The 25589-nt window shown below is 33.5% G+C and overlaps 1 protein-coding gene across 1 annotated transcript in view; it reads right to left on the reverse strand.

The window, feature by feature from the left end:
• The window catches only part of DPP10 (dipeptidyl peptidase like 10), a 638912-nt gene that overhangs the window by 458589 nt on the left and 154734 nt on the right, over positions 1-25589 (reverse strand). Inside the window, exon 3 of the mRNA XM_024734508.1 lies at positions 6863-6958. Within this exon, the coding sequence (XP_024590276.1) occupies positions 6863-6958 (96 nt within the window). The remainder of the gene's footprint in view (positions 1-6862; positions 6959-25589) is intronic.

Here is a 25589-nt window from a genome sequence, read left to right on the forward strand (position 1 = left end):
GGTGAAAAACTGAAAGCATTTCCACTAAGATCAGGAACAAGACAAGGTTGCCCACTCTCACCACTATTATTCAACATAGTTTTGGAAGTTGTAGCCACAGCAGTTGGAGAAGAAAAAGAAATAAAAGGAAGCCAAATCGGAAAAGAAGTAAAGCTGTCACTGTTTGCAGATGACATGATACTATACATAGAGAATCCTAAAGATGCTACCAGAAAACTACTAGAGCTAAACAATGAATCTGGTAAAGTAGCAGGATACAAAATTGATGCACAGAAATCTCTGGCTTTCCTATACACTAATGATGACAAATCTGAAAGTGAAATTAAGAAAGCACTCCCATTTACCACTGAAACAAAAAGAATAAAATACCGAGGAATAAACCTACCTAAGGAGACAAAAGACCTGTATGCAGAAAATTATAAGACACTGATGAAAGAAATTAAAGATGATACAAACAGATGGAGAGATATACCACGTTCTTGGATTGGAAGAATCAACATTGTGAAAATGACTCTACTACCCAAAGCAATCTACAGATTCAATGCAATCCCTATCAAATGATCAATGGCATTTTTCACAGAACTAGAACAAAAAATTTCACAACTTGTATGGAAACACAAAAGACCCCGAATAGCCAAACCAATCTTGAGAAAGAAAATCAGAGCTGGAGGAATCAGGCTCCCTGACTTCAAATGTAAATTGATACAGCCACTATAGAGAACAGTGCGGAGGCTCCTTAAAAAGCTAAAAATAGAACTACCATACGACCCAACAATCCCACTACTGGGCACATACCTGGAGAAAACCATAATTCAAAAAGAGTCATGTACCCCAATGTTTACTGCAACACTATTTACAGTAGCCAGGATATGGAAGCAACCTAAATGTCCATCAATAGATGAATGGGTAAAGGAGATGTGGCACATATATACAATGGAATATTACTCAGCCATGAAAAGAAACGAAATTGAGTTATCTGTAGTGAGGTGGGTGGACCTAGAGTCTGTCATACAGAGTGAAGTAAGTCAGAAAGAGAAAAACAAATACTGTATGCTAACACGTATATACAGAATCTAAAAAAAACAAAAATAAGTGGTTCTGAAGAACCTAGGGGCAGGACAGGAGTACAGACGCAGACATAGAGAATGGACTTGAGGACATGGGGAGGGGGAAAGGTAAGCTGGGATGAAGTGAGAGAGTGGCATGGATGTATATACACTACCAAACGTAAACTGGATAGCTAGTGGGAAGCAGTCGCATAGCACAGGAGATCAGCTCGGTGCTTTGTGACCACCTCGAGGAGTGGGATAGGGAGGGTGGGAGGGAGACACAAGAGGAAGGGGATATGGGGATATATGTATATGTATAGCTGATTCACTTTGCTATAAAGCAGAAAGTAACACACCATTGTAAAGCAAATATACTCCAATAAAGATGTTAAAAAAAAATTATATCCAGGGCCTCACATGTGATCATTCATCCCAGCTAGACATTTTCCACACACACAAAAAATAACCATGCAACAACTCACATGCGTGATGGACATTGGGAAGGACAAGTCTGTACAGATCAGAGAAAAATCTATGCACACCCTGAGGAAAAGAACTGAAATGAAACCTCTACTGATTGTGGATCAAGTGGGCCCTCCTTAATATATCAAAGAAATATAATAGTTTATCTCATTATGCTAGCCGAACTATTTTGAGTTTTAATTGGATCCAGACAGTGTGCTAATTGCTGGGGTGACTCAAACATAAATATGACACAAGACCTATTCCTCAGGGTTTACTGTCTCTTGGAACCGAGCTGCTCTAAGAGTCATGTTGGGAGACTACACCCAGTTGGGAAGTGATGGCCACTGGTCCACAATGCGATAAGTTGAGCTGAGGGTAAGCGTTTGATGCTTTCGTAGCAATTTGACAGTGCCGCCAGATCCAAATGCATGATAAGTGGCCTAATTTAACTGAACAGATGAACCCATGGGTGAGCCAGCAACAGACTAACTATATGCAGAAGAACCTCATTACATGATGTTGTGATTCAACCTTAGTCTTTCCAGTATACCCCAGATGTACTTAAAAATCCAAAATATATTTCTTGATGAAAAGATAACTGATTTATAATCTACAGAATAAATTTTGAAATTAGCCAGTGGTAAAGAGTTGAAGATAAAGTTTAAAAAGACAGTATCACCTTATTCATTTTGTATAAAAGCTTAAAATGAACATCCTGAGATTGTTAAAACTGCTTTAAAATCTCCTTGCATTACCATCAGCCTTATTTTGGAGACTGATTTCTTCTCTCCAATAATATTATTAAAAAAAAAATAGAGACAGTCTAAACATACATTATCCCCTAAGAGTGGTGCCGTTGTCAATCTAACCTAGATTAGTTAACAAGAAGGAAGCAAGTTCATTTCCTACATTAAAACCTCTGAATATTGATATGCCAGTTCCTGTTCAAAACCTGAGAATTGGCATTTAATGTGAATAACCACTATTTCTCTCAATATCTGTTTAATTCTCATTTAGCAATAACAAAAAGTTATGAATATAATAGCAATCCTATTAGTCGCCTGTATATCCGCTCTCAAAGTAATATATGAAATTCCTCTTTTATTCCAATGTTATGTTGGTACTTATTATATATTTTTGCAATGTAATTTTAAAACAGTTAATTATAATGAGCTAAATTTGGGGGCTGTATTTGTAATATTTACTTATTTTATTTTTCTAATAATTTTATTGTGTTTTTCAAAAACATTGATTCATGCCAAATAGGAAATACAAACAAAGTATTAAATTTTAAAACAGTGCTCTTTCACAATAGTTTCAGAAGCACTGTCTTAGAGGAGATTAGACATGTTATAATTATAATCAAGGAAGAAATTTCTCTATGAGAGAATCAACCTATGGGTTTTAGAGGAAGATGATGCTGGCAGGAAAAAGAACTTTGCACCTGGGAATCAAGTTTCCAGTGGGACAAAATGGGGGCGGTCAGATTGGGGAGAGGGTTCCAGGTAGAGAAAGTAGTGTTGGCAAAGGCACAGAGTCAAAAGAGCTTTTGAGCCTTATGAAGAATATCAAGCAGTTCAATACCCCTGAAACATAATGTTAAGTAGAAAAGTAGGATAGAGGCCAAGCTTGATTCTGAGAGGTCTGGAATTGAAAGGGAGGAGTTTGGAATTTATTCAACTGGCAAAGGGGTTCCTCTGATGGTTTTTGAGAAGTGTGTTTACAGTTTTTAGCTGGGCCTTATAAAGTTGTATTTGGCAGGAGACTGCTGGAGGATTGGAGACCCATGAAACTAAATAAGGAGTTTGGTATTAACATATATATGCTGCTATACATAAAACAGATAATCAACAAGGACCTACTGTATAGCACAGGGAACTCTACCCAATATTCTGTAATAACCTATATGGGAAAAGAATCTGAAAAAGAATGGATATATGTATATGTATAACTAAATCACTTCGCTGTATACCCAACACAACATTTTAAATCAACTATACTCCAATATAAAATAAAAATTAAATTAAAAAAAGAAAAAGTAGTTATAAAATCACACAAACATACATATTTATCAAAAAATTCAGGAAAAAATGAATAAGCAAAAAGAAAAAAAATATATCAGGTCAAAGTCCAGCCATCTGGAAACACTCACTGGTATACAGTAGAGACAGTATGAATCACATACTATCAACTCTGTTTTAAAGACACCTTTGTTTACTTTTTATACCATAAACATGTAAATATGCTTATACATTTTTTTAATGACTGCATAAGTTACCATTATATGGATGTCCTTGGGGTAGATGACATGACTGCAATATTCAACATGAAAGGATTAGTCACAGTGAGATCTGTACCCATGCAATTGTCAAAGAGGTAGTTAATGCCTGTGTTAAAGATGTGGAATGTCATCTCAGAGTGAAACACTGGGAGAAGGTAGGCTTTATACTTCAACATAGTGATTAAAGCAGGCTCCACCTCTTATCAGCTGTGGCTTTGGATAAGTGTTTTGCTTTAGCCTCAGTTTTCTGGGGTTCATCATTATAACTTACATGCTATCTATGAAATATGTCCATAAAGCATCCAGCACAAAGCCTAGCGTAGAAGGCACTCAATTAATATTAGATTTTTCTTTGATGATTGATAGGTCCTCAAATGTACGTGGGGAGATGAATAATGTTAAAGAAGATGGATTTCTGAGTTTCAAGGTGACATAACTACGAAGAAGGTGCTATAAAAATGGAGATTTCAAGGATCTGAGCAGATTTGGTGGAAGGCAGTTGTTACGCTAACCATGAACACGAGCACCCATCCAAGGCTGCATTGACATTCACAGATATATTGTTTGAGAAGCAGCATAATGAATGACATTGCTACACTTCAGCCTACACGTGTCAGGGCCATCTAGATGCCCTCCTTCTCCTTGACCAGTAATGTATTAAATGCTCCTATGGTGACCTCCAAGAACTAAATGAAGCTTCCAAATGAGCTTAGTTTAGACTCCTTCAAGCCACTTATATACTATAGAAACCTGGTGAGACATGTCATGAGAATAAATAAGAAGCTCACATTTTACATTTAGATATAATCTGTGACAATGAAGCCAGGGTTACACATTGCATTTATAGTCCCCACTGTATTATCTGGCTTTGTGAGGAATACGTAAATAGGCCAAGTACCTAGTGATTGCCAGAAAGGTGATCTGGATTGGACAGAGGAAAAAATGAGGACAAATCTATTCCCCTGCTGGAAAAGCAACCCAGTGCACACAACCTACTGACAGTGAGTCAATTCTTTCAGTGGTATTTCTAAAGACCACATGGCTCTAAGAGCTTAGATATTGTTTCTGTGTCAAAGGTTGTTTTATGTCAAGTTCTTTTATAAATATATTTGATCTTAGGTTTTATTTATAGTATGATAATATACTGCAGCTTTGTCCCAGGATATATTTTCAAAATCAGCTTTACCAATGATTGGTAAAGAAATTATGAAAAAAAATGATTAACTCCAAATAATTTTAGTTTGATATCTTGTGAAGCATTAGAGTAGAATGCGCGCCCTAGATATTGAAATGTGGCTTAATTTAGTATGCAGTTCTCTGCTTAAACACCGCTCCAGTCCTTTGATACTTCGATATCAAAGTGTCAGTTACACACAGAAGTAAATGCCTCTTTAAATAGTTCTAGCTAACCTGAGAAGGGGGACGAGACCCATGATTTTCTTCTTGCTTCCCAAAGTCAAAAACTGCACAAATTTCTATAGTTTGGTCAAAATCATGATGAATAAAATGGAATATTATTCAGCATTTCAAATCTAATGACTCAAAGTTTTCTGGTCATCTCCTTCAATAGAAAATACTTGCTAGCAAGTAAAAAGATGACATAAAATTACAATGGCACATTAGGAGAATGATTTGTGGGAGATTCACGTATTAGAGCAAGGCTAGGTAATTCCATACCTTTTTTTAAATTTAGTAATAGTACTCATCTGAAATAAATCATAGTGCACCTCTGAAATAATCATAGTGCAAAGGCAACAATAAGGCAAGAGCCAAACTTATGAACAATCCAAAATGAAAATATACAAATAGATTAATAAAACTGCTATCTTGTTTTCTCTATTTGTAACATCATCACCACGACAATACTTACCTTGCAACCAATTTCAACTGAAACCTGAGTTTACAGAAAAATAAAACTGAACTTGTTAAATGATTTCATTCATTTATTCAAAAAAAACAAATCTTAAGTGCTTGCTGCCCTCCAGAAACTGTATCAGTGCTAGGTAAACAAGTATGATTTGCCTCCTGCCCTCATGAATTAAGTTACATTCTTTTTATAGCTTCCATAAATAAACATTTAATTTGCAGGCATAAATGTATTTAATTAGGGTATTACAGAAGAAAGGATGGACTGTAAGTGAGACGTTATTCATCAGATACAAAGGCAAAGCTCTTCTTAGCTATCATACATGTAACCTACTCTAGGCCTTTAAAACAAGCAAAGATATTATGTCTAAATAAAATGAAGGGCAAAGATTAACAGCTATCTAACCATGGTGATTAGTATGGTCAGGCAAATTGTAATATTCCAGAAATGAAAACCTGACTTCCTTTTCACCAACACATTTCTTATAACTGGATTACCCAATAACTCCCCCTACCACCTCCCACAAAGACAAGCCAAAGTCCATGGAGCCACTCAGTGGTTTTGATTGATTGATTGATTGATTGTATTTGTAATTTAAATTCTTTTTAAAACTTTCTGAAAATAGCAAAATCAGAAATAACCTAAGGAAAGCTGAGGTGATTTCTTTGCCAAGCCACAAAAAGCAAAAATGCAATGTGTTCCCATGCCCCTTCTGTCATTTCAACTTTGTAGTCAACTTTGTAGACCCTCAGGCTCGAGAGTCTCCCTAGTTTGTGGCATTTAAACTTAAAAAGAAAAGCCACAAAGAGAGAGAAGAAAATTAATCTGATTGCCAAATCTGAATCACTTATATGTACACTCCCAAAATCTATACTTCTACACCAAGGAGAATTACCCAGAGAAATGCTAGAGATGTAATACGTGTTTGCAGTCACATAACTAATGATTCATGAGGGAAGAGCAGATACAGAGCAGTCAATCTAATGTTTGGGGGATAATTTTATTGATGAACTACCTTAGGAATTAGTTTTCTCTCACATGAGCCAAGGTATACATTTCTGATTAAATGGTATCTGTAATCACTGAAGCATAATGTCAATTAAAATAACCACTGGTGGTCAACCAGTGGTCAAAAAAAACACTAATTTTAATTATACAGAACTTGAAATAAATATAACATATAAGAATGTATACACATACCATTGATCCATCGAGCTTCTGGATCATGAAGCACAAATTCTTTCCTGAAGAGGTCTTCTAAAGACAATCTGGTTTCTGATGAATTTGTGAGTTCATCTAAAATAAAGTAAATTGTAGGTTAGACACATTCTCCAAAGAAGACATACCGATGGCCAAGAGGCATATGAAAAGATGTTCAACATCGCTAATTATTAGAGAAATACAAATTAAGACTACAGTGAGATATCACCTCACACCAGTCAAAATGGCTATCATCAAAAAATCCACAAACAATAAATGCTGGAGATTGTGTGGAGATAAGGGAACCCTCCTACACTGTTGGTGGGAATGTAAATTGGTACAGCCACTATGGAGAACAGTAAGGAGGTTCCTTAAAAAACTAAAAATAGAGCTACCATATGACTCTGCAATCCCACTCTTGGGCATATATCCGGAGAAAAACATAGTCTGAAAGAATACATGCAGCCCAATGTTCATTGCAGCACTGTTTACAATAGCAACCTAAATGTCCATCGATAGAAGAACAGATAAAGGAGATGTGGTACATATATATAATGGAATATTACTCAGCCGTTAAAAAGAATGAAATAATGCCATTTGCAGCAACATGGAAGGACCTAGAGATTGTCATACTGAGTGAAGTCAGACAGAGAAAGAGAAATATCGTCTGGACTACTTTTCTTTAAAAATATGTTAACTAGATGACAATATAAAGTGGAAATTTTAATGGTTTTTGGCATTAGAAGTTTGTCTGTTCCATGATACTTTTCAACCCATTAAATTATTTTCAATATTAAAATTGTCTTGAGCTACCACAAATTTAAGAGATCAATCCTTTGTTATGTAGTGATATATATAATATGAAAGCAGTTAATAATTTCTATTGTGCATTGTGCCCCAAAGCACACATTTTCACTGTTTAACCATAATCCAGCCCAATACTTTCCAAAATCACTTCAACATATTCTCTCTAATGATAAATTTACAGTTTTGTTGTAAACACCAAAGATGAAGAGGTAAAGGTCCCAAACAAATATGATCAATAAAACTTCCCAACTTGAAAGGAAGTTCACCAAATAAACAGAATAAATACCAAAATTCCACAAATAAACCCAACAAATACTAAGTGGACTTAGGAGTTAAATGTAAAAACTCAATATAATGCCAGAATATGAATGAAAAGCACATGTTTATATTAGTCCCTGACACATAAACCAGGTGTACTTCCTTTTTAAATCCCAAAATCTAAGAAATGGAAGGACAACACAGTTTAGATACCAAAATTAAGCATAGCAAACATACTTTTAGACAAAAGAGCCTACAGACAAGTTTGTGATATTTCATTTTCTTTGCAAAATAATATGATTGTTTATTTACTGTATAAAATCATCTTTGTGACCTTTCAGCTGTGACCTTAACTCTGGTTGAAAATAAAATGTCAACAATATATGCTAACTTCATTAGATATTGTTTTTTAAAAGTTCAGTACTTATTGTAGCAAGAGCTTTGTTTCTTCCAGCTGAAAAGCTGGGGCAAAGAATCAATAACTTCAAATGCAGTTTCTTTCAACATGAATCAGCCATGTAGTTAACCCACAAAATAACTGTTCAGAAACAACTGAAAAAAATATAACAGATGGAACTAGTGAGAATTGTTTGACCCAAGCCTAGTATGAGACGTGATTATATATAGATTTGCAAAACAAAATGCTCCATTTGACAGTCTGACACAAAAAAATTTAAATTTACCTTATTCATTCAACAAATACTAGGGCTCTTAATTTTCAAGGTGTTAAGTGAAGTATTGTGAGGTGCAGGAGACATATCTATGTCCTGCCCCGAGGGGTTCACACAAAGCAAGAAAGAATACGATGGATGTCAGAATGAGGATACAGAGTACTGTATGAGCTCAGACAAAGGAAGGAAAATATCTTGCAAAAACAATCAGAAAAGGCTTCAGTGAAAAATATAATGACCAAATATCATGCATTGCTGGTGGGAATGAAAAATGGTACAGATACTTGGAAGACAGGTTAGCGGTTTCTTACAAAACTAAACATGTAATCTAACAATTGTGCTCCCTGGTATTTACCCAAATGAGCTGAAAACTTACAGCCACACAAAAATCTGCACATGGATGTTTATAGTAGCTTTATATATAACTGCCGAAATTTGGAAGCAACCAAGATGTCTGTCCTTCAGTAGGTGAATGGATAAACTGTGGTCCAGATATTATGATACTATGAAGTGATAAAAAGAAACGAGCTATCAACCATGAAAAGACATGGAGGAACCTTAAATTATTAAGTGAAGGAAGCCAGTTTGAAAAGACTCCATACTGTATGATTCCAACTATGTAACATGCTGGAAAATGTAAACAATGGAGACTCTAAAGATACTAGTAGTTAGAATGGTAGATACATGTCATTAAACTTTTGTCCAAATCCATAGGATGTACAACAGCAAGAGTGAACCCTAAAGTAAAATATGAACTTTGGGTGATAATGATGTGTCAATGTAGGTTCATCAGTTGTAGTAAACATATCACATGTGGGATGTTGACAATGGGGGAGGTTTTACCCATGTGAAGGTAAGGGTAAATGGAAAAGCCCTGTACTTTCTGTTCAATTTTTCTGTGAACATAAAATTTCTCTTGAAAATAAAATCTATTCATTTTTATTTTTAAAAGTTAAATGACCTGGGCCTTACAGCTTTCAAAAGACAGAGAAAGGGAATGGCATGGACAAGTGAAGGGATGAGAGCATTTTAGAAAAAAGAATGACCGCTTTTTGTTTGACACAGCAAAAAAGCTTTGATGCTAGAATTAATTTTCTGTCATAGGAGTTTGGGATTTTAATCAGATGAGCTAACTTTATCAGGATTTCAGAAATATATTTATTCTATGAGATATCTCAATAAGACCAGATTTGGGTATAGACAAGTTTCACAATTTAAAGTTTCCTGAGATTATATAAATGCACCCTAATTTGTCCAATACAATCCCTTTAATTCTTAGATGATTACATTTTACCATCTCTCTTTGATATGCATTTATTTAGTTGATCCAATGAAATTTATATAGGTAAAGGTAGGAGGTAGGAGTCTAACTTTCAGTGGAAAGTAGATTATGATACCACAATCTATTAAATAAATGATCCTTATCAACTGAATTGAAAAATTTACTATATTTTTGCTCCTAGGTAAATTCCACATATTTTGTTTACTGTATTTTTTGGGTATATGTAAAACAAACAAAAAAACACTTTGTAAGGCAAATGCAGCATACCATACAATCTTTTTTTCAAATACTTTTTTCAAATATTATTTTGGCAATTCTCAAACGTCTGTTCTTTCATATGGGCTTAAAAATCATATCAAAATCCACCAGAGGGTTTCCCTGGTGGCGCAGTGGTTGAGAGTCCGCCTGCCGATGCAGGGGAAATCTTATTAAAATAGCCTTATACATACACAGTGAATTGGAAAACTTTAAACTTTAGGTACATTAATTGTGTTTCATCTTCTATTTTTCATATAGATCCTTCACATTTCCTACTATATTTACTAGTAAGTATATATGGTTTGTTATTGTGAACAGAATATTTCCCATTGTCATTCTAAATGAATTAATACACACACACAGAGTTAATAATTATATTATTCACCATATCACATTTTCTTTAAAATGCCAATGGAAATTAAATCTTTTATTTTTCTACATATTCAACTCTATCATCTGAAAATACATTTTCTTTTTCTAAAGTTTAAATTTATATGTATATATATTTATATGTATATCTGTGCATGTATATATATGCATTTATATGTATATATGTGTGTATATATACATTTATATGTGTATATACACACACACATAATATATATATAAAATTTTCAGGTATTGCAGATTCACATGCAGTTGTAAGAAATAATACAGAAAGACAAATCCTTTATACACTTCCTCCAGTTTCCATCAATAACATATGATATCTTGCATAAACAATATCTCAAAAAGAAATTGACATTGATACCCTCCACCAACTTTATTCAGACTTCACCAGTTCTGCATGTATTCAGTTGTGTACATGTGAGTATATGTGGCTGTCTTTAGTTCTATGCAATTATATCAAATATGATGAGTACCAGTAAGGCAGAGAACAGTTCCATCACCAGAATCTCCTGTGTTGCCCTTTTATTGCCATAACCTCCCTCTGCAATCTTTGGCAACCACTGATCTATTTTCCATCTTTATGATTTTGTAATTTCAAGAGTGCTATGTAAATGGAATCATGCATTATGTAATATTTTGAGATTGGCAGAGATCCATCTTAGTTGTTGAGTGTATCAATTCTCCGTTCCTTTTTGTTGCTTGGTACTATTCCAGGGCATGAATGTATCAGTTTGTTAAACTATCCATCTGTTGAAGGAAATCTGGGTTATCATTTGTAGCTTGGGGTTATTATGAATAAAGCTGCTATGAACATTAATTATAGGTTTTTATGTGAACATAAATGTTCCTTTCTTTGGGATAAATGCCAAAATATGCAATTGCTGGGTCACACGGTGCACATTTAGTTTTGTAAGAAAAAATCGGATGCTTTTCTAGAGTAGTTGTACCATTTTACATTCTCACCAGCAATGTAGAAATGACCTAGTTTTTCTGTGTTCTTGCAAGAATTTGGTGGTTTTTTTAAAAAAAATAAGCCATTCTGATATATGTGTAATGATATGCCGTTGTGGTTTTAATTTGCATTACCCTAATAGCTAATGAACATCTGTTAATGTGCTTACTTGCGATGTTTATATCCTCTTAAGTGAAATGTCTGTTCATGTCATTTGCCCATTTTCTAATTGGATTGTTTTGTTTCTGTGACTGTTGAGTTTAGAGTTTTTTATTCTAGATGTAAATCATTTGTTGATATGTCAACTTCGGATTTCCTCCAGCCCTCTACCTTGTCTTTTCATCCTTTTAAAAAGGACTTCTGCAGAGGAAACGTTTTTTAATTTTGATGAGATCCACTTTATCATTTTTTCCTTTTATAAATCACACTTTTATTGTCAAGACTGAGAATGCTTCAACTAATCCTGAAGATTTTCTCCTATCTTTTTTCCTAAAAGGATAATAGTTTTATATTTTACATATAAGTCCCGGAATCATCTTGAGTTACTTTTTGTCTATCATGTGAGGATTAATTAGAGGTTCATATTTTATTTTTGTTTTTTTGCATATTGGATGACCAATTGCTCCAGCACCATTAAAAAGCATTTATTTCATTTTAGTGAATTATTTCATTAGCTCGTGTCAAAACAATGTTGAATAATAATGATGAAATAACAATCCTGCTGTCTTCTTTTATTATGGCAGCATCTTTAATATTTCATTATTTAATAAGATGTTTTTTCTTGATTTTTGGAAAGGAATCTGTATCATGCTTAAGTAATTTGTTTTTATTCCTATGTCACTTCGAATTTTTATCTGAAATTATAACTATGTCATGATACACTTCCAGCCTTTTATATAAACATAATTTTCTCCTTTAATGTGTTGATATAAAAGTTTTATAAATGAAATTTCCTATTTCCAACCACCCTCTATTTCTATAACAAAATCCAACTGGTCATGGCAAACTATTATTATTTTTCTACTGCTAGATTAATATGTTAAATGTTTATTTAAATGTTCAGATGTTTTTAATGAATTAAACTAATGGTCCATTATTATTTTTCATTTTGTATTATATTGATCAGTTAACATTTTAATAATTTTAGTAAATATTCTGAACTCCATTTATTTTCTATAATCTGAAATAATTCAATAATTTTAATAGTCAGGATGTTTTTAACTCCAATTGCCCTTAGAATTTATTATAAAATCAACTCATCAAAGTAATTCAAACTATTGTGGTTAAATTTAAACAATAATCAGATAAATTTAAACAATAATCAGATAAAACTTAAGGTTTAATTTGTCTTCATTCATTACTGAATGAACTGTATATACTTCATTACTTCATTCCTCTTTCTGGTCAAAATTTATGTCATTGTTTTTTTTTCCTTATTTCTTTGTCCATTTCTTTAAGTTTTTCCTAGCTGCTAGGCACTATCCCTGAGGTCTCTTGAATTTTTCAGTCCTAGAAAAGAGACTTCTTCCTCTACATATGATGAATAATTAAGCTTCCGTTTTAATAGCCTTGGAGGCTGGTTTTTTTTATCCCCTAGCTCCTTTTATCTCCACATCTCATCATAGTCTTTTGGGGTGTTCATCCTTTGTAATCAATCATCCCTTTTCCAAATGCCCCTCCCCAAGCTCTATTGGGATATCCATTTGGAGGGGAAACTTAGGCTCAGCAAACCTAAAGATTTTGACAAAGTTCACATGGTTAGTAAGAGGCAGGACTGAAATTGGAACCTACATCTCTCTGACTTATTAAGCTCTACTGTCTCTCAAAATAAGTTTTCTTTTCTCGTTCTCTATAATATTGTGTTAATTAGGTTTTTTTTAATGTACAATTTTATAAATGATATTTTCAGAATATTCTTATTTCCTTTTAGCCGCAATAATCCTCCTCCTAATTGAAGTTCAACTCCTCCTGTACCCTTTCCAGACTTTATTACCATCCCATTCTGCTCCAACCCGCTCATGAAGGTACCATTGCCACAGTCCTTCTGTTTTCTCACATATAGCAGTGTCACAGCATTCATGAAAAAGTGGAGCTTTTTGTTTGTTTTCTTCAAGAAATTGTCTATAAAATGTCAGCCTGAAACTCCAAATTTACCCTCTGCTCATTGTTGCGCTCTATTTAGTATTAATAGTAGCATCACCTATCACACCGCATCAGCAAACATTTATAACCCAGCTGCAACCTGATTTCTCAGGAACTTAAATTATGTTAGAACCATCTGAAGAAATCTTATATTTCATACATTTTAATAATTTTCTCTCCATTTTGACTCTACAGCCACACTTAGCAAACAGAGAATCCTGGGCACCATTTCTTCATCCCAATCACTCACATCGAACACTGAGAAGGTAGCTTAAGAAGGAAATTGGTATTAGATTGTAAATAATTTTAAGAGATGATTCCTCATGTAAAGCTCCTTTCTGACAAATCTTCAGAGGAAGAAATTCTGAAATCAACACCTATTCCTAGTACCAACAAAATATTACTTTTGTCAAAAGTAATTAGTTTTGTCAAAAGCTTTTTAAAAGTAATTAATTTTGTCAAAATATTAATTTTGTCAAAAGCTTTTTCTGTATCTACTGAGATGATCATATGGTTTTCATTCTTCAATTTGTTAACATGGTGTATCACATTGATTCATTTGCATATATTGAAGAATCCTTGCATCCCTTGGATAAATCCCACTTGAACATGGTGTATGATCCTTTTAATGTGTTGTTGGATTCTGTTTGCTAGTATTTTATTGAGGATTTTTGCATCTATATTCATCAGTGATATTGGTCTGTAATTTTCTTTTTTTGCAGTATGTTTGTCTGGTTTTGGTATCAGGGTGATGATGGCCTCATAGAATGAGTTTGGGAGTGTTCCTTCCGCTACAATTTTTTGGAAGAGTTTGAGAAGGATGGGTGTTAGCTCTTCTCTAAATGTTTGATAGAATTCACCTGTGAAGACATCTGGTCCTGGACTTTTGTGGGTGGGAAGATTTTTAATCACAGCTTCAATTTCATTACTTGTGATTGGTCTGTTCATATTTTTTATTTCTTCCTGGTTCTGTCTTGGAAGGTTACACCTTTCTAAGAATTTGTCCATTTCTTCCAGGTTGTCCATTTTATTGGCATAGAGCTGCTTGTAGTAGTCTCTTAGGATGCTTTGTATTTCTGTGGTGTCTGTTGTAACTTCTCCTTTTTCATTTCTAATTTTATTGATTTGAGTCCTCTCCCTCTTTTTCTTGATGAGTCTGGCTAACGGGTTATCAATTTTGTATACCTTCTCAAAGAACCAGCTTTTAGTTTTATTGATCTTTGCTATTGTTTTCTTTGTTTCTATTTCATTTATTTCTGCTCTGATCTTTATGATTCCTTTCCTTCTACTAACTTTGGGATTTGTTTGTTCTTCTTTCTCTAGTTTTTTAGGTGGAAGGTTAGATTGTTTATTTGAGATTTTCATTATTTCTTGAGGTAGACTTGTATTGCTAAAAATTTCCCTCTTAGAACTGCTTTTGCTGCATCCCATAGGTTTTGGATCGTTGTGTTTTCATTGTAATTTGTCTCTAGGTACTTTCTGATTTCCTCTTTGATTTCCTCAGTGAACTCTTGGTTATTTAGTAATGTGTTGTTTAGCCTCCATGTGTTTGTGTTTTTTAAGTTTTTTTTCCCTGTAATTTACTTCTAATCTCATAGTGTTGTGGTCAGAAAAGATGCTTGATATGATTTCAATTTTCTTAAATTTACTGAGGCATGATTTGTGACCCAAGATGTGATCTATCCTGGAGAATGTTCTGTGTGCACTTGAGAAGAAAGTGTAATCTGCTGTTTTGGGATGGAATGTCCTAGAAATATCAATTAAATCTATCTGGTCTATTGTGTCATTTAAAGCTTGTGTTTCCTTATTAATTTTCTCTTGGGATGGTCTATCCATTGGTGTAAGTGAGGTATTAAAGTCCCCCACTATTATTGTGTTACTGTTGATTTCCTCTCTTATAGCTGTTAGCAGCTGCCTTATGTATTGAGGTGCTCCTATGTTGGGTGCATATATATTTATAATTGTTATATCTTCTTCTTGGGTTGATCCCCTGATCATCATGTAGTGTCCTTCCTTGTGTCTTGTAACATTTCTTATTTTAAAGTCTATCTTATCTGATATGAGTATTGCTACTCCAGCTTTCTTTTGATTTTCATTTGCATGGAATATCTTTTTCCATCCCCTCACTTTCAGTCTGTATATGTCCCTAGTTCTGAAGTGGATCTCTTGTAGACAGCATATATATGGGTCTTGTTTTTGTATCCATTCAGCGAGCCTGTGTCTTTTGGTGGGAGCATTTAATCCATTCGCGTTTAAGGTAATTATCTATATGTATGTTCCTATTACCACTTTCTTAATTGTTATGGGTTTGTTTTTGTAGGTCCTTTTCTTCTCTTGTGTTTCCCACTTAGAGAAGTTCCTTTAGTATTTGTTGTAGAGCTGGTTTGGTGGTGCTGAATTCTCTTAGCTTTTGCTTGTCTGTAAAGCTTTTGATTTCTCCAAAGAATCTGAATGAGATCCTTGCCAGGTAAAGTAATCTTGGTTGCAGGTTCTTCCCTTTCATCACTTTAAATATATCATGCCACTCCCTTCTGGCTTGTAGAGTTTCTGCTGAGAAATCAGCTGTTAAACTCATGGGAGTTCCTTTGTATGTTATTTGTCATTTTTCTGTGCGCTCAATAATTTTTCTTTGTCTTTAATTTTTGCCATTTTAATTACTTTGTGTCTCGGTGTGTTTCTCCTTGGGTTTATTCTGTATAGGACTCTCTGTACTTCCTGGACTTGGGTGGCTATTTCCTTTCCCATGTTAGGGAAGTTTTCAACTATAATCTCTTCAAATATTTTCTCGGGTCCTTTCTCTCTCTCTTCTCCTTCTGGGACCCCTATAATGCGAATGTTGGTGCATTTAATGTTGTCCCAGAGGTCTCTTAGGCTGTCTTCATTTCTCTTCATTCTTTTTTCTTTATTCTATTCTGTGGCAGTGAATTCCACCATTCTGTCTTCCAGGTCACTCATCCGTTCTTCTGCCTCAGTTATTCTGCTATTGATTCCTTCTAGTGTATTTTTCATTTCCGTTACTGTATTGTTCATCTCTATTTGTTTGTTCTTTAATTCCTCTAGGTGTTTGTTTCTTAATTCTTCTAGGGCTTTGTTAAACATATCTTGCATCTTCTCGATCTTTGCCTCCATTCTTTTTCCGAGGTCCTGGATCTTCTTCACTATCATTATGCTGAATTCTTTTTCTGGAATGTTTCCTATCTCCACTTCATTTAGTTGTTTTTCTGGGGTTTTATCTTGTTCCTTCTTCTGGTACATAGGCTTCTGACTTTTCAGCTTGTCTATCTTTCTGTGAATGTGGTATTTGTTCCACAGGCTGCAGGACTGTAGTTCTTCTTGCTTCTGCCATCTGCCCTTTGGTGGATGAGGCTATCTAAGAGGCTTGTTGACAGTTTCTATTGAAAGGCTAAATATTTGTTAACCAAATAGTATCCTATGATTATGGTTATAATTATGAATAATAGCACATGGATCCAATGAGATGCACAGTATAACAATGATACCAAGTATTTAAAGAACTGGAAACAGAGTAATTATTTTTTTTAATTGTACAAGATATAGAATCTTAGCTAAAACATTCAACTTTGGCAACAGGAGTGTAGAAACAGAATTGACATTAAATAATTCTCTCCATGTTCTTTTCTCTGTTCTAGTCTATCATTCAAGATCATAGACTTCTATTGGTATTTCTGTGCTTTCTTCCAAAAATCCAATCTTGCTTTTAAATGGCCTTTTGAAATAAGTTGGCCACATAATCTTAGATGAGAAAAGAAAATTCTTCAGTAATGAACTGAAGGAAAACTAATCTGTGACTTTCAGTACCTGGTTTCTCTTTACTTAAACTGTGTTACTTTTTATCTGGTTTACTCTTGACATCAGAGGTTCAGAAATATTTCTTTTAATTTAAATCTTATTTGAAATAATTTCCTGTTAAAACAGTAATGAAAAGAAAAATCTAATAGGTAGTTATTCAGAATTCCCACAAGAAGAACAAGGCTATTTCCTCTTTCTGCTCATTTGATTCTCTCTTTTCTCTGGACGTCCAATGTACCACCACCTTTATTTCCCACAGCTACATTTAAATCTCTATTCTTAAAGGTTATTCTCATTTCCCATGTTTAGTGTCACTATAGGTTACTCTTCTAGTGCATTTCCATTTTATTTATTTATTTTTTATTTTTTTGCAGTTCGCGGGCCTCTCACCTTTGTGGCCTCTCCCATTGCAGAGCACAGGCTCTGGACGCGCAGGCTCAGCGGCCATGGCTCATGGGCCCAGCCGCTCCATGGCATGTGGGATCTTCCTGGACCAGGGCACGAACCCATGTTCCTTGCATCAGCAGGCGGACTCTCAACCACTGCACCACCAGGGAAGCCCGCATTTCCATTTTAAAACATTATTGATTTTTCAAAGTTCATAGAAAGGGTAACACCCCCGCCACCCTGCCTTATATAACTGTATATATGAAAATATAGAATGCAAACCATAGCAGTCACAGCCAAATTCCAGATCTTTTCAAAATATTTGCTGATTGTACATTTCCTAGTCAGACTTTAAAGTTTTGTTTTACTACTTAACAGCTAAAGCACTAATTCCTTTCTTTTTTCCATCATTTTCCCATTCTTTTCTTTTACTAGGATGCTGAAATACAATACAGCAGACTGAATATTGTCAAAATTTATGTCATTTCAGATCAGATATAATATACCAAGTTCTTTTTAATGTTTCCTGATTTATCACCTAGAAAATGAACAAAGGGTTACTATTTCCAGTTAAGGAGCTACACATAGTTTGGAATGTAAAATTGAGGAATAAAAATACATATCACTGAAACAGAAGAAAATTACAAGGTATGCCCTGGTACAAGTTACATTTCTTTTCTTTTTTATTTATAAATGAAGAAATATATGGAAATCATTAGGCAAAGTACTCAGCTTATTTAATGTTAGTTATTTAATTTAATAATGTCATTATTTAATTATTTAATTTTATTTAATTTAATAATGTCATTATTTATTTAATTTATATTTAAATTATTTAATTTATATTTAAAATTATTATTTTAATAATTTAAATTTTTTATTAAAAATTTAAATAATTTAATAATTTAAATTTATTATTAAATAAATAATTTAATAATTATTAAATTATTAAATAAATAATTATCTACACAAGCACAGACACACACACACACGCAGACACACACACACACAGACACACAAGGTATCTCGAAAGTTTCAGTGCAATTTTAAGCTTTAATAATTTCAGAAGCATAAATGCAACCTTCTTAAAACATCACTTATTTAGTTTTGGGAATTTTGATTATTAAATAAATAATTTAAATTTATTTATTAAATTTAAATAAATTTAATTTATTTAATTTATATTTAAATTATTTAATTTATATTTTAATTATTTAATTTAATAATGTCATTATTATTATTAAAATGTTAAAATGTATAGGTCAATATAAAGCAAATTTGAATTTTAAAATTTCAAAGTCACAAAACAAAATGTTTTCCCTTTCTTTGGAGTTTTTGTTTCTTTCATAGTTCCCTTCAGCCCAAATATTTCCATTATGTTCTTGGATGTACCCTACCAGAATATAGTATTGAGTTGCATGTTTTAGTAGAAAAAGTTAGTGAAATGTAAAATTCACTCAGAAGTCTCTTTTTGAAAGAAGAGTATTTGGCTATTTTGAATTTGTAAGGTCAAATATATGGATCACACAAATAAATTATAAATCAGTCTTGTCAATGAAGCAGCTTGTCACTTAGTATTCTGAACACCAATTCATCCACTCAAGCAAAAGCACAAAGGGAATTAGTGCACTGTGTACCATCTGTTTTATAGTCCCAGAAAATTACCTTTGTTCCTCTTGGTATGCCAGGAGTTTCCTTCCTCTATCTCTTTCTTTTGCCTTTTCCTACTCCAATATCTTGTGGCAACAGCTAAGTTTCTTGAGTAAAAGGCCAGTCAATTCCTTATCTTCATCAATTCTATCACCTAGAACCACTTTTGACTCAGATTAACCCTGTATCTTATAAAGTCTAAATTATATATACCCTTCAAATTAAATTTACTTCCTAAATCAGATTATCTTCCAATGAATGTTCTTTCTTTCTCAAGTATATTTCCAGCATGTAGCATTCATACAGAAAGCCACATTTTAATTATAAAAAGTCATTTAAAAATTCAGCTATGTGGAAAGTTACTAAATTGTAACTACAGCTGGGTCTGTACTGAATGGAATGAAGAGGACGGCTGGCAAATAAGGTATTATATATTTATTTAACTACCACTTTCTTCCCTCTCCCAACTCTGTCCTTTTTTTTCACCATACACGGGGAGAATTTCTAGGGAATGTACACTGAATACAAAATACTGAAATACAGATTACAAGAAGTTTGCCTTCTACGATCCATTCATCTTCTCAAAGTTTCCCCACAGACAGTTATGAACTTATACTCCCACTGCCTATACTCAAACAGGGACAAGCACTAATGCTGAAATAACAGTAATCAGAGCTAGGAGTTCATATTTTAATCCTAGTTAAACCCTTAACTAGTGCATAGGCCCTTGGCTAGTTCTCTCCATCTATTCAGGAGTAAGTTTCCTCATTTGTAAAGAGAAAGGGTTGGACTAAATTACACTGTGGCTGGCTGTGTTCTAGAGACTCTAAAGCTCTCTTAGGACAGAAAGGAGAGGGGTAGATGGGAATTATGTGGTTAAAACACGTCAACCAGAACAGCTCTGCTGTTGACATGTTTGGTTTCTTCATATAGAATTTTATTGGATGTACCCCTCCCCAAACACACACAAAGGCCCATAAAGTAGCTTGCATCTGTAAGATGCCCTAATTTCTGTTATATTCTGTACGAGTTCTCCTTATTTTCAGCAGAGACTCTTAAGTGCTCATCAAAATAAGGAATGTACTTTCAGGTTCTGAAGGACTTATTAAATTTTACTTCAAACTTGTCATCTCTTGAATAAGTAAATCAAGAACTTTAGGATTTACTCATAGGTTTAATTAGTCAAATTAGTCAATTATTCAAAGTGCTAATCACACTCAATCTTCTTTCTGAGACTTTTTCCAAATTAAATCTCCTGAATTTGAGTAGAAAACCTAAATGTGAGAAATATACTTGCACAAAGGCCTTTCACATTGTGAGAAGAAAAGGCAAATTACAGACTGATACACATATACACATAACACACACCTTACACACACACACACACACACACACACACACACACACACACACGCTAGAATGATGTCTTCTTTATACCCTGATGTGTTATAGCTCTACTCTGGGCCTATGAGCTCTTATATAAACAAGTTTGAGCTCCTCCCTCAAGCATACTTTTTATTTCAATCACATTACCATGAGCAAATTTTTGTTCCATATCTCTACTACCCTACAGGAGAGCACTGCAGAGCATAATCTGTGGGCAACTGTGGAAGCAGTCCTAAAAGTCAAAATTATATTCATAGTAATACTAAGGCACATCTTCCTTTTACACTGGGTTGAAATTCCCACTCCCAGAAGCAAAACCAAAGTGGATGCAACTACAGGCACCTCACTGAGAGTCAATACTGTGACATAAAACTATATGATAGTCATTCTGTTCTTTAGTCTTATAAATGCTCAAAAAATGCCTGAAAAATCCTATTCCAGTTAAGAATTTCCTCAACACAGTTCTAAAAATTGTCCATTGTATTCAGTCTCCACCCTTGATATCTTTTTAATATTTGTGTGGTGAAAAGGGACTTATACCTCCTCCCCTCTGCTGCCCAAAAAGCACTTCCCCTGCATATCGACATGGTACTTGTTCCAAAGAAATGCATGTGGCCAATTGCTTAAGTTATGAACTGAACTAACAGCTTTTTTCCTGGAACACCATTTTTAGTGGAAAAAATGAATAACAAACCATGATTATTTAGATTTAAGGATCTGGCAAATGTTTTCTTCAAAATAAATAAAATGAGCCTCTCACTTAAAAATCATAACTGTTAAAAAATAATACATAAAAAAATTTTAAAACACAATTGTTTGTTACAAACTATAAAATTCAAGCTTTCAAAAAAAATTGAATTTTTCAAAACTTGAGTTCTCTATCTTGAGCTTGACTACTTCCCAATACTCTTCTAGTGAGATTTTTCTAGTTATATCATCAGTGATATTAACTGTTTTTTTTAATATTGTGTAATAAACTCTACCAACATTTGGAAGATCTGTATAACTCACTGAACTAATATTTTCCAAATGACCAATGCATAATGTTACAGAATCGTGCATAGGTAAAAGATCCTTTTAAAGTGCTAGATGGACCAATAGATTTTAAAAGCAGAGTACTGATATGTTATGGATATGGTTTCAGGTTTCACAATGCAGCTAACCATTGAGGATCTACCATTTATCAAGTTCTCAAGAAGTATCAAGGAAGAGCATCTACAATTATGTGAAAAAGCTATTAAAAAACTCCCTCCATTTCTAACTACATATCTTTATGAGGCCAGAATTCCTTCATATGCTTCAACCAAAGCAACTGACTACAAAAGAATTGACACAGGAGTACATATGAGAATCCTGCAGTCTTCTATTGAGCAGACATTAAATATTTGCAAAAACATAAAATAATGACATTCTTCTCACCAATTTTTGAAAAGGTAACTATTTTTCATTATATATTATGTATATTTACATGTAATAGTTTTATTTTCCATTTTAAATGATTAACAGATATTTTATAAAAAGTCTGAGAAATTAATTTTTAATTTCTAATCCAGAAAATATTTATAGGTATAATTCAAATGCCCAAAAGTACTTTTGTGTCCTCAATGATTTGTTAGAGTTCCCCACACTAAGCTCTCCTGTGTATACTTTATTGTGTATTTTATTAAGTTTATTTTACCCTCATTTCAAACTGCTAAGGTTATAGTAAGTATTATTCTAGGTCTCTACAGATGTGGACTCTCTTCTCGATTTGGTAATAACATCAGATTTAATGATCATACTACATTATGTTATTGTTATGTTCATCATCAAGAACTTCATGAAATATTTCTCTGACATTCTCTAATTTTTAATACAAGAGTGAACAAGTAGATAAATTTGTCACTGGTCAATATTTAGTGAAAACTCGGTTTGTACTGATAGTGTAAACTATTATGCATCATACAATAAATGGAGGAAACAGTGTAAATGGTAAAGATATAAAACCTAGGCTTGATGGTTTTAAATATAACAACTCAGGTTGATCACAAATGACAGAAGCCAGTTGCATATAAATTGGATCAGTAAAGTCTGTTATTAGAGTGATATCAATGAACACAAAGGAGTAGATTGCTCCAAGAGACTGCTTTCCCACAGTAACATCAAAAAAAAAAAAAAAAAAAAAAAAAAAGAATTGTCAGAATAAACTGTCAGAACTCTGGAAAACAGTCAAATGTTTACAAAAGACAAGCAAACACTGAATCAAGAAAAAGGCAATTTAAAAATAATAGGAAGGCTTGTGGAATTTTTATTTGCCATTACCCCCATCCCCTCACTGTCTTAGTGGCAATCTTTGAGTCAGCAGCCTGCATTTGTAGTATGGTCCTGGTTCTAGAGGGAGCAAAGTAGATCTTATTCTCAAAGAGTTGTGTTTGCCTGCTCTAAACTGTCTCAACTGACACAAGGCACTTATTTTTGTTACACCTGATCCAGAACAATCAGGGCAGAAAAGCAATGGGTATTCCTCAAAAACATCATAAAGCAAATGAATGAGCCACAGCTACATGGGGAAAAAGACAGAGTTAAGACATAATATAGGGAAACCAAAGCTGGGAGGCAAAGCTGGAAAAGAGTTTCTTTGGGAAATTAGGCATTCAAAATGCCTACATATATTGGAACATTTGGAAAGCCACATGCATGCCCAGAGCAGTATGCATGCTCAAAAAAGATCTGAAAAGACCCTAAGTTTTCACCTCTGGCTAAACTTTAGGCTCAGTACAAGTAGGAAGTGAAGGGTAAGACAGAACTGCAGGTGATCTGAATAAGTGTCCCAGCACAGAACTAATTTGAAAAGAATGAGAGGGTTTTTTGGTCCCCTCTTTTTAAAAACATTCTACTTTTTTTTTTTTTTTATCCTCCCTGCCCCTCCCCACCTCTTGAATCCTAACATTCAAAGAAATCTTTGTAAAAATGTGACCTGTACATAAACTAAAGGAACAGAGACTTCAGAGACTACACATCACACAGGATACTGACTTTCCAAAATCGATATATCAATATTGATCAACTAATCAATACATCAATATCAGTATCTCTCTATATCTATCTATTTATCCATATATCACTACATTCAACAACAGCAGGATACATTCTTTTCAACTACATGGAACAGTCTCCAGGATAGACCATATGTTAGGCCACCAAACAAGTTTCAATAAATTTAAAAATATTGAAATTATTCAAAATATGCTCTCTGAATGAGATGGAATGAAAGTAAAAATCAATAACAGAAAGAAAACTGGAAAATTCACCTGTATGAGGATGTTAAACAAGACACTTTTAACAAGCAATATTTCAGAGAAGAAATCACAAAGGAAATTAGGAAGTACTTTGGGACAAATGAAAATGAAAATACAACATACCAAAACTGATAGCATTCAGTGAAGGCATTACTAACAGAGATAAATACCTCCACTAAAAAGGAAAGATCTCAAATCAATAACCTAACTTTACATGTACATAAGTAGAAAAAAGAAGAGGAAATTAACTGAAATCTAGTAGAAGAAAGTAATAAATATTAGAGTGATGATAAATGAAATTAGAGAATAGAAAACCAGTAGAAAGAATCAATAAAATCAAAAGTTTTTTCTTTGAAAACATCAAAACAATTGACCAAATTTTACTTAAGTTGACTAAGATAAAAAAGAAAGAAGATGCAGATAATAAGTCAGTTATGAAACTGGGAGCATTGCTAAAATTTTATAGAAATTAAAAGAATCATGAGAGAATACTTTGAACAACTGTATGCTAACAAATTAGATAACTTAGATAAAATGGACACATTTCTAGAAACATGTAAACTACCAAACTGACTCAAGAAGAAATAAAAAATCTGAACAGACCAATTACTAGTAAGAAGATTGAATCCATAAACAAAAACCTCCCAACAATGAAAAATGCAGGAACAGATGATTTCACTTGTAAATTCTACCAAACATTTAAAGAATTAGCTCCAATTTTTCTCAAAAAAATTGGAAGCTAGAAGAGGAAGGAATACTTAATAACTAGTATAAAAGCTAGAAGAGGAAGGAATACTTAATAACTCATTTTATAAGGTTAGACTATTCTGATCCAAATCCAAAGAGAACACATGAAAAAAATGTTAACATTCCTTATGAATATATATGCAAAAACCCTCAATGAAATACTAGTAGCAAATGGCAGAATGACTTCTTTTAATTGGCCAACGAAATTCTCCAGCATATCAAGAGGATTATGAACTATTAACAAAGAGGATTATTCCAGGAATTTAAGGGTAACCTGACCAAAAAAAAAAAAAAAAAAAAGAAGAGGTGACCAATGTAATACACCACATTCATAGAAAAGAAGATGAAAAACACATGATCATCTCAATTCATGATAAAAAGCATTTGACAAAATCCATCACTCTTTCTTTTAGAAACATTTTAAAAACTAGGAATGAAAAGAAACTTCCTTAACATGAAATAAGGTCTTTATGAAAAACCCACAGCTAAGGTGGTAGTCAGTGATGAAAGACTGAAAGATGTTGTTCTGTGATCAAGAACAAGACAATGATGTCCACTTTCACCATTGCTATACAAAATTATACTAGAAATTCTAACCAGAATTCTAGCCAGGGAAGAAAAATAAATAAAGGACAGCCAACTTGGAAATGAAGATGTAAAACTATCCCTATTTACACATGCCGTTGTCTTCTATATATAGAAAACCCAA

Source organism: Neophocaena asiaeorientalis, unplaced genomic scaffold (assembly GCF_003031525.2).
Source record: "Neophocaena asiaeorientalis asiaeorientalis breed wild unplaced genomic scaffold, Neophocaena_asiaeorientalis_V1.1 scaffold32, whole genome shotgun sequence".
Lineage (NCBI taxonomy): Eukaryota > Metazoa > Chordata > Mammalia > Artiodactyla > Phocoenidae > Neophocaena > Neophocaena asiaeorientalis.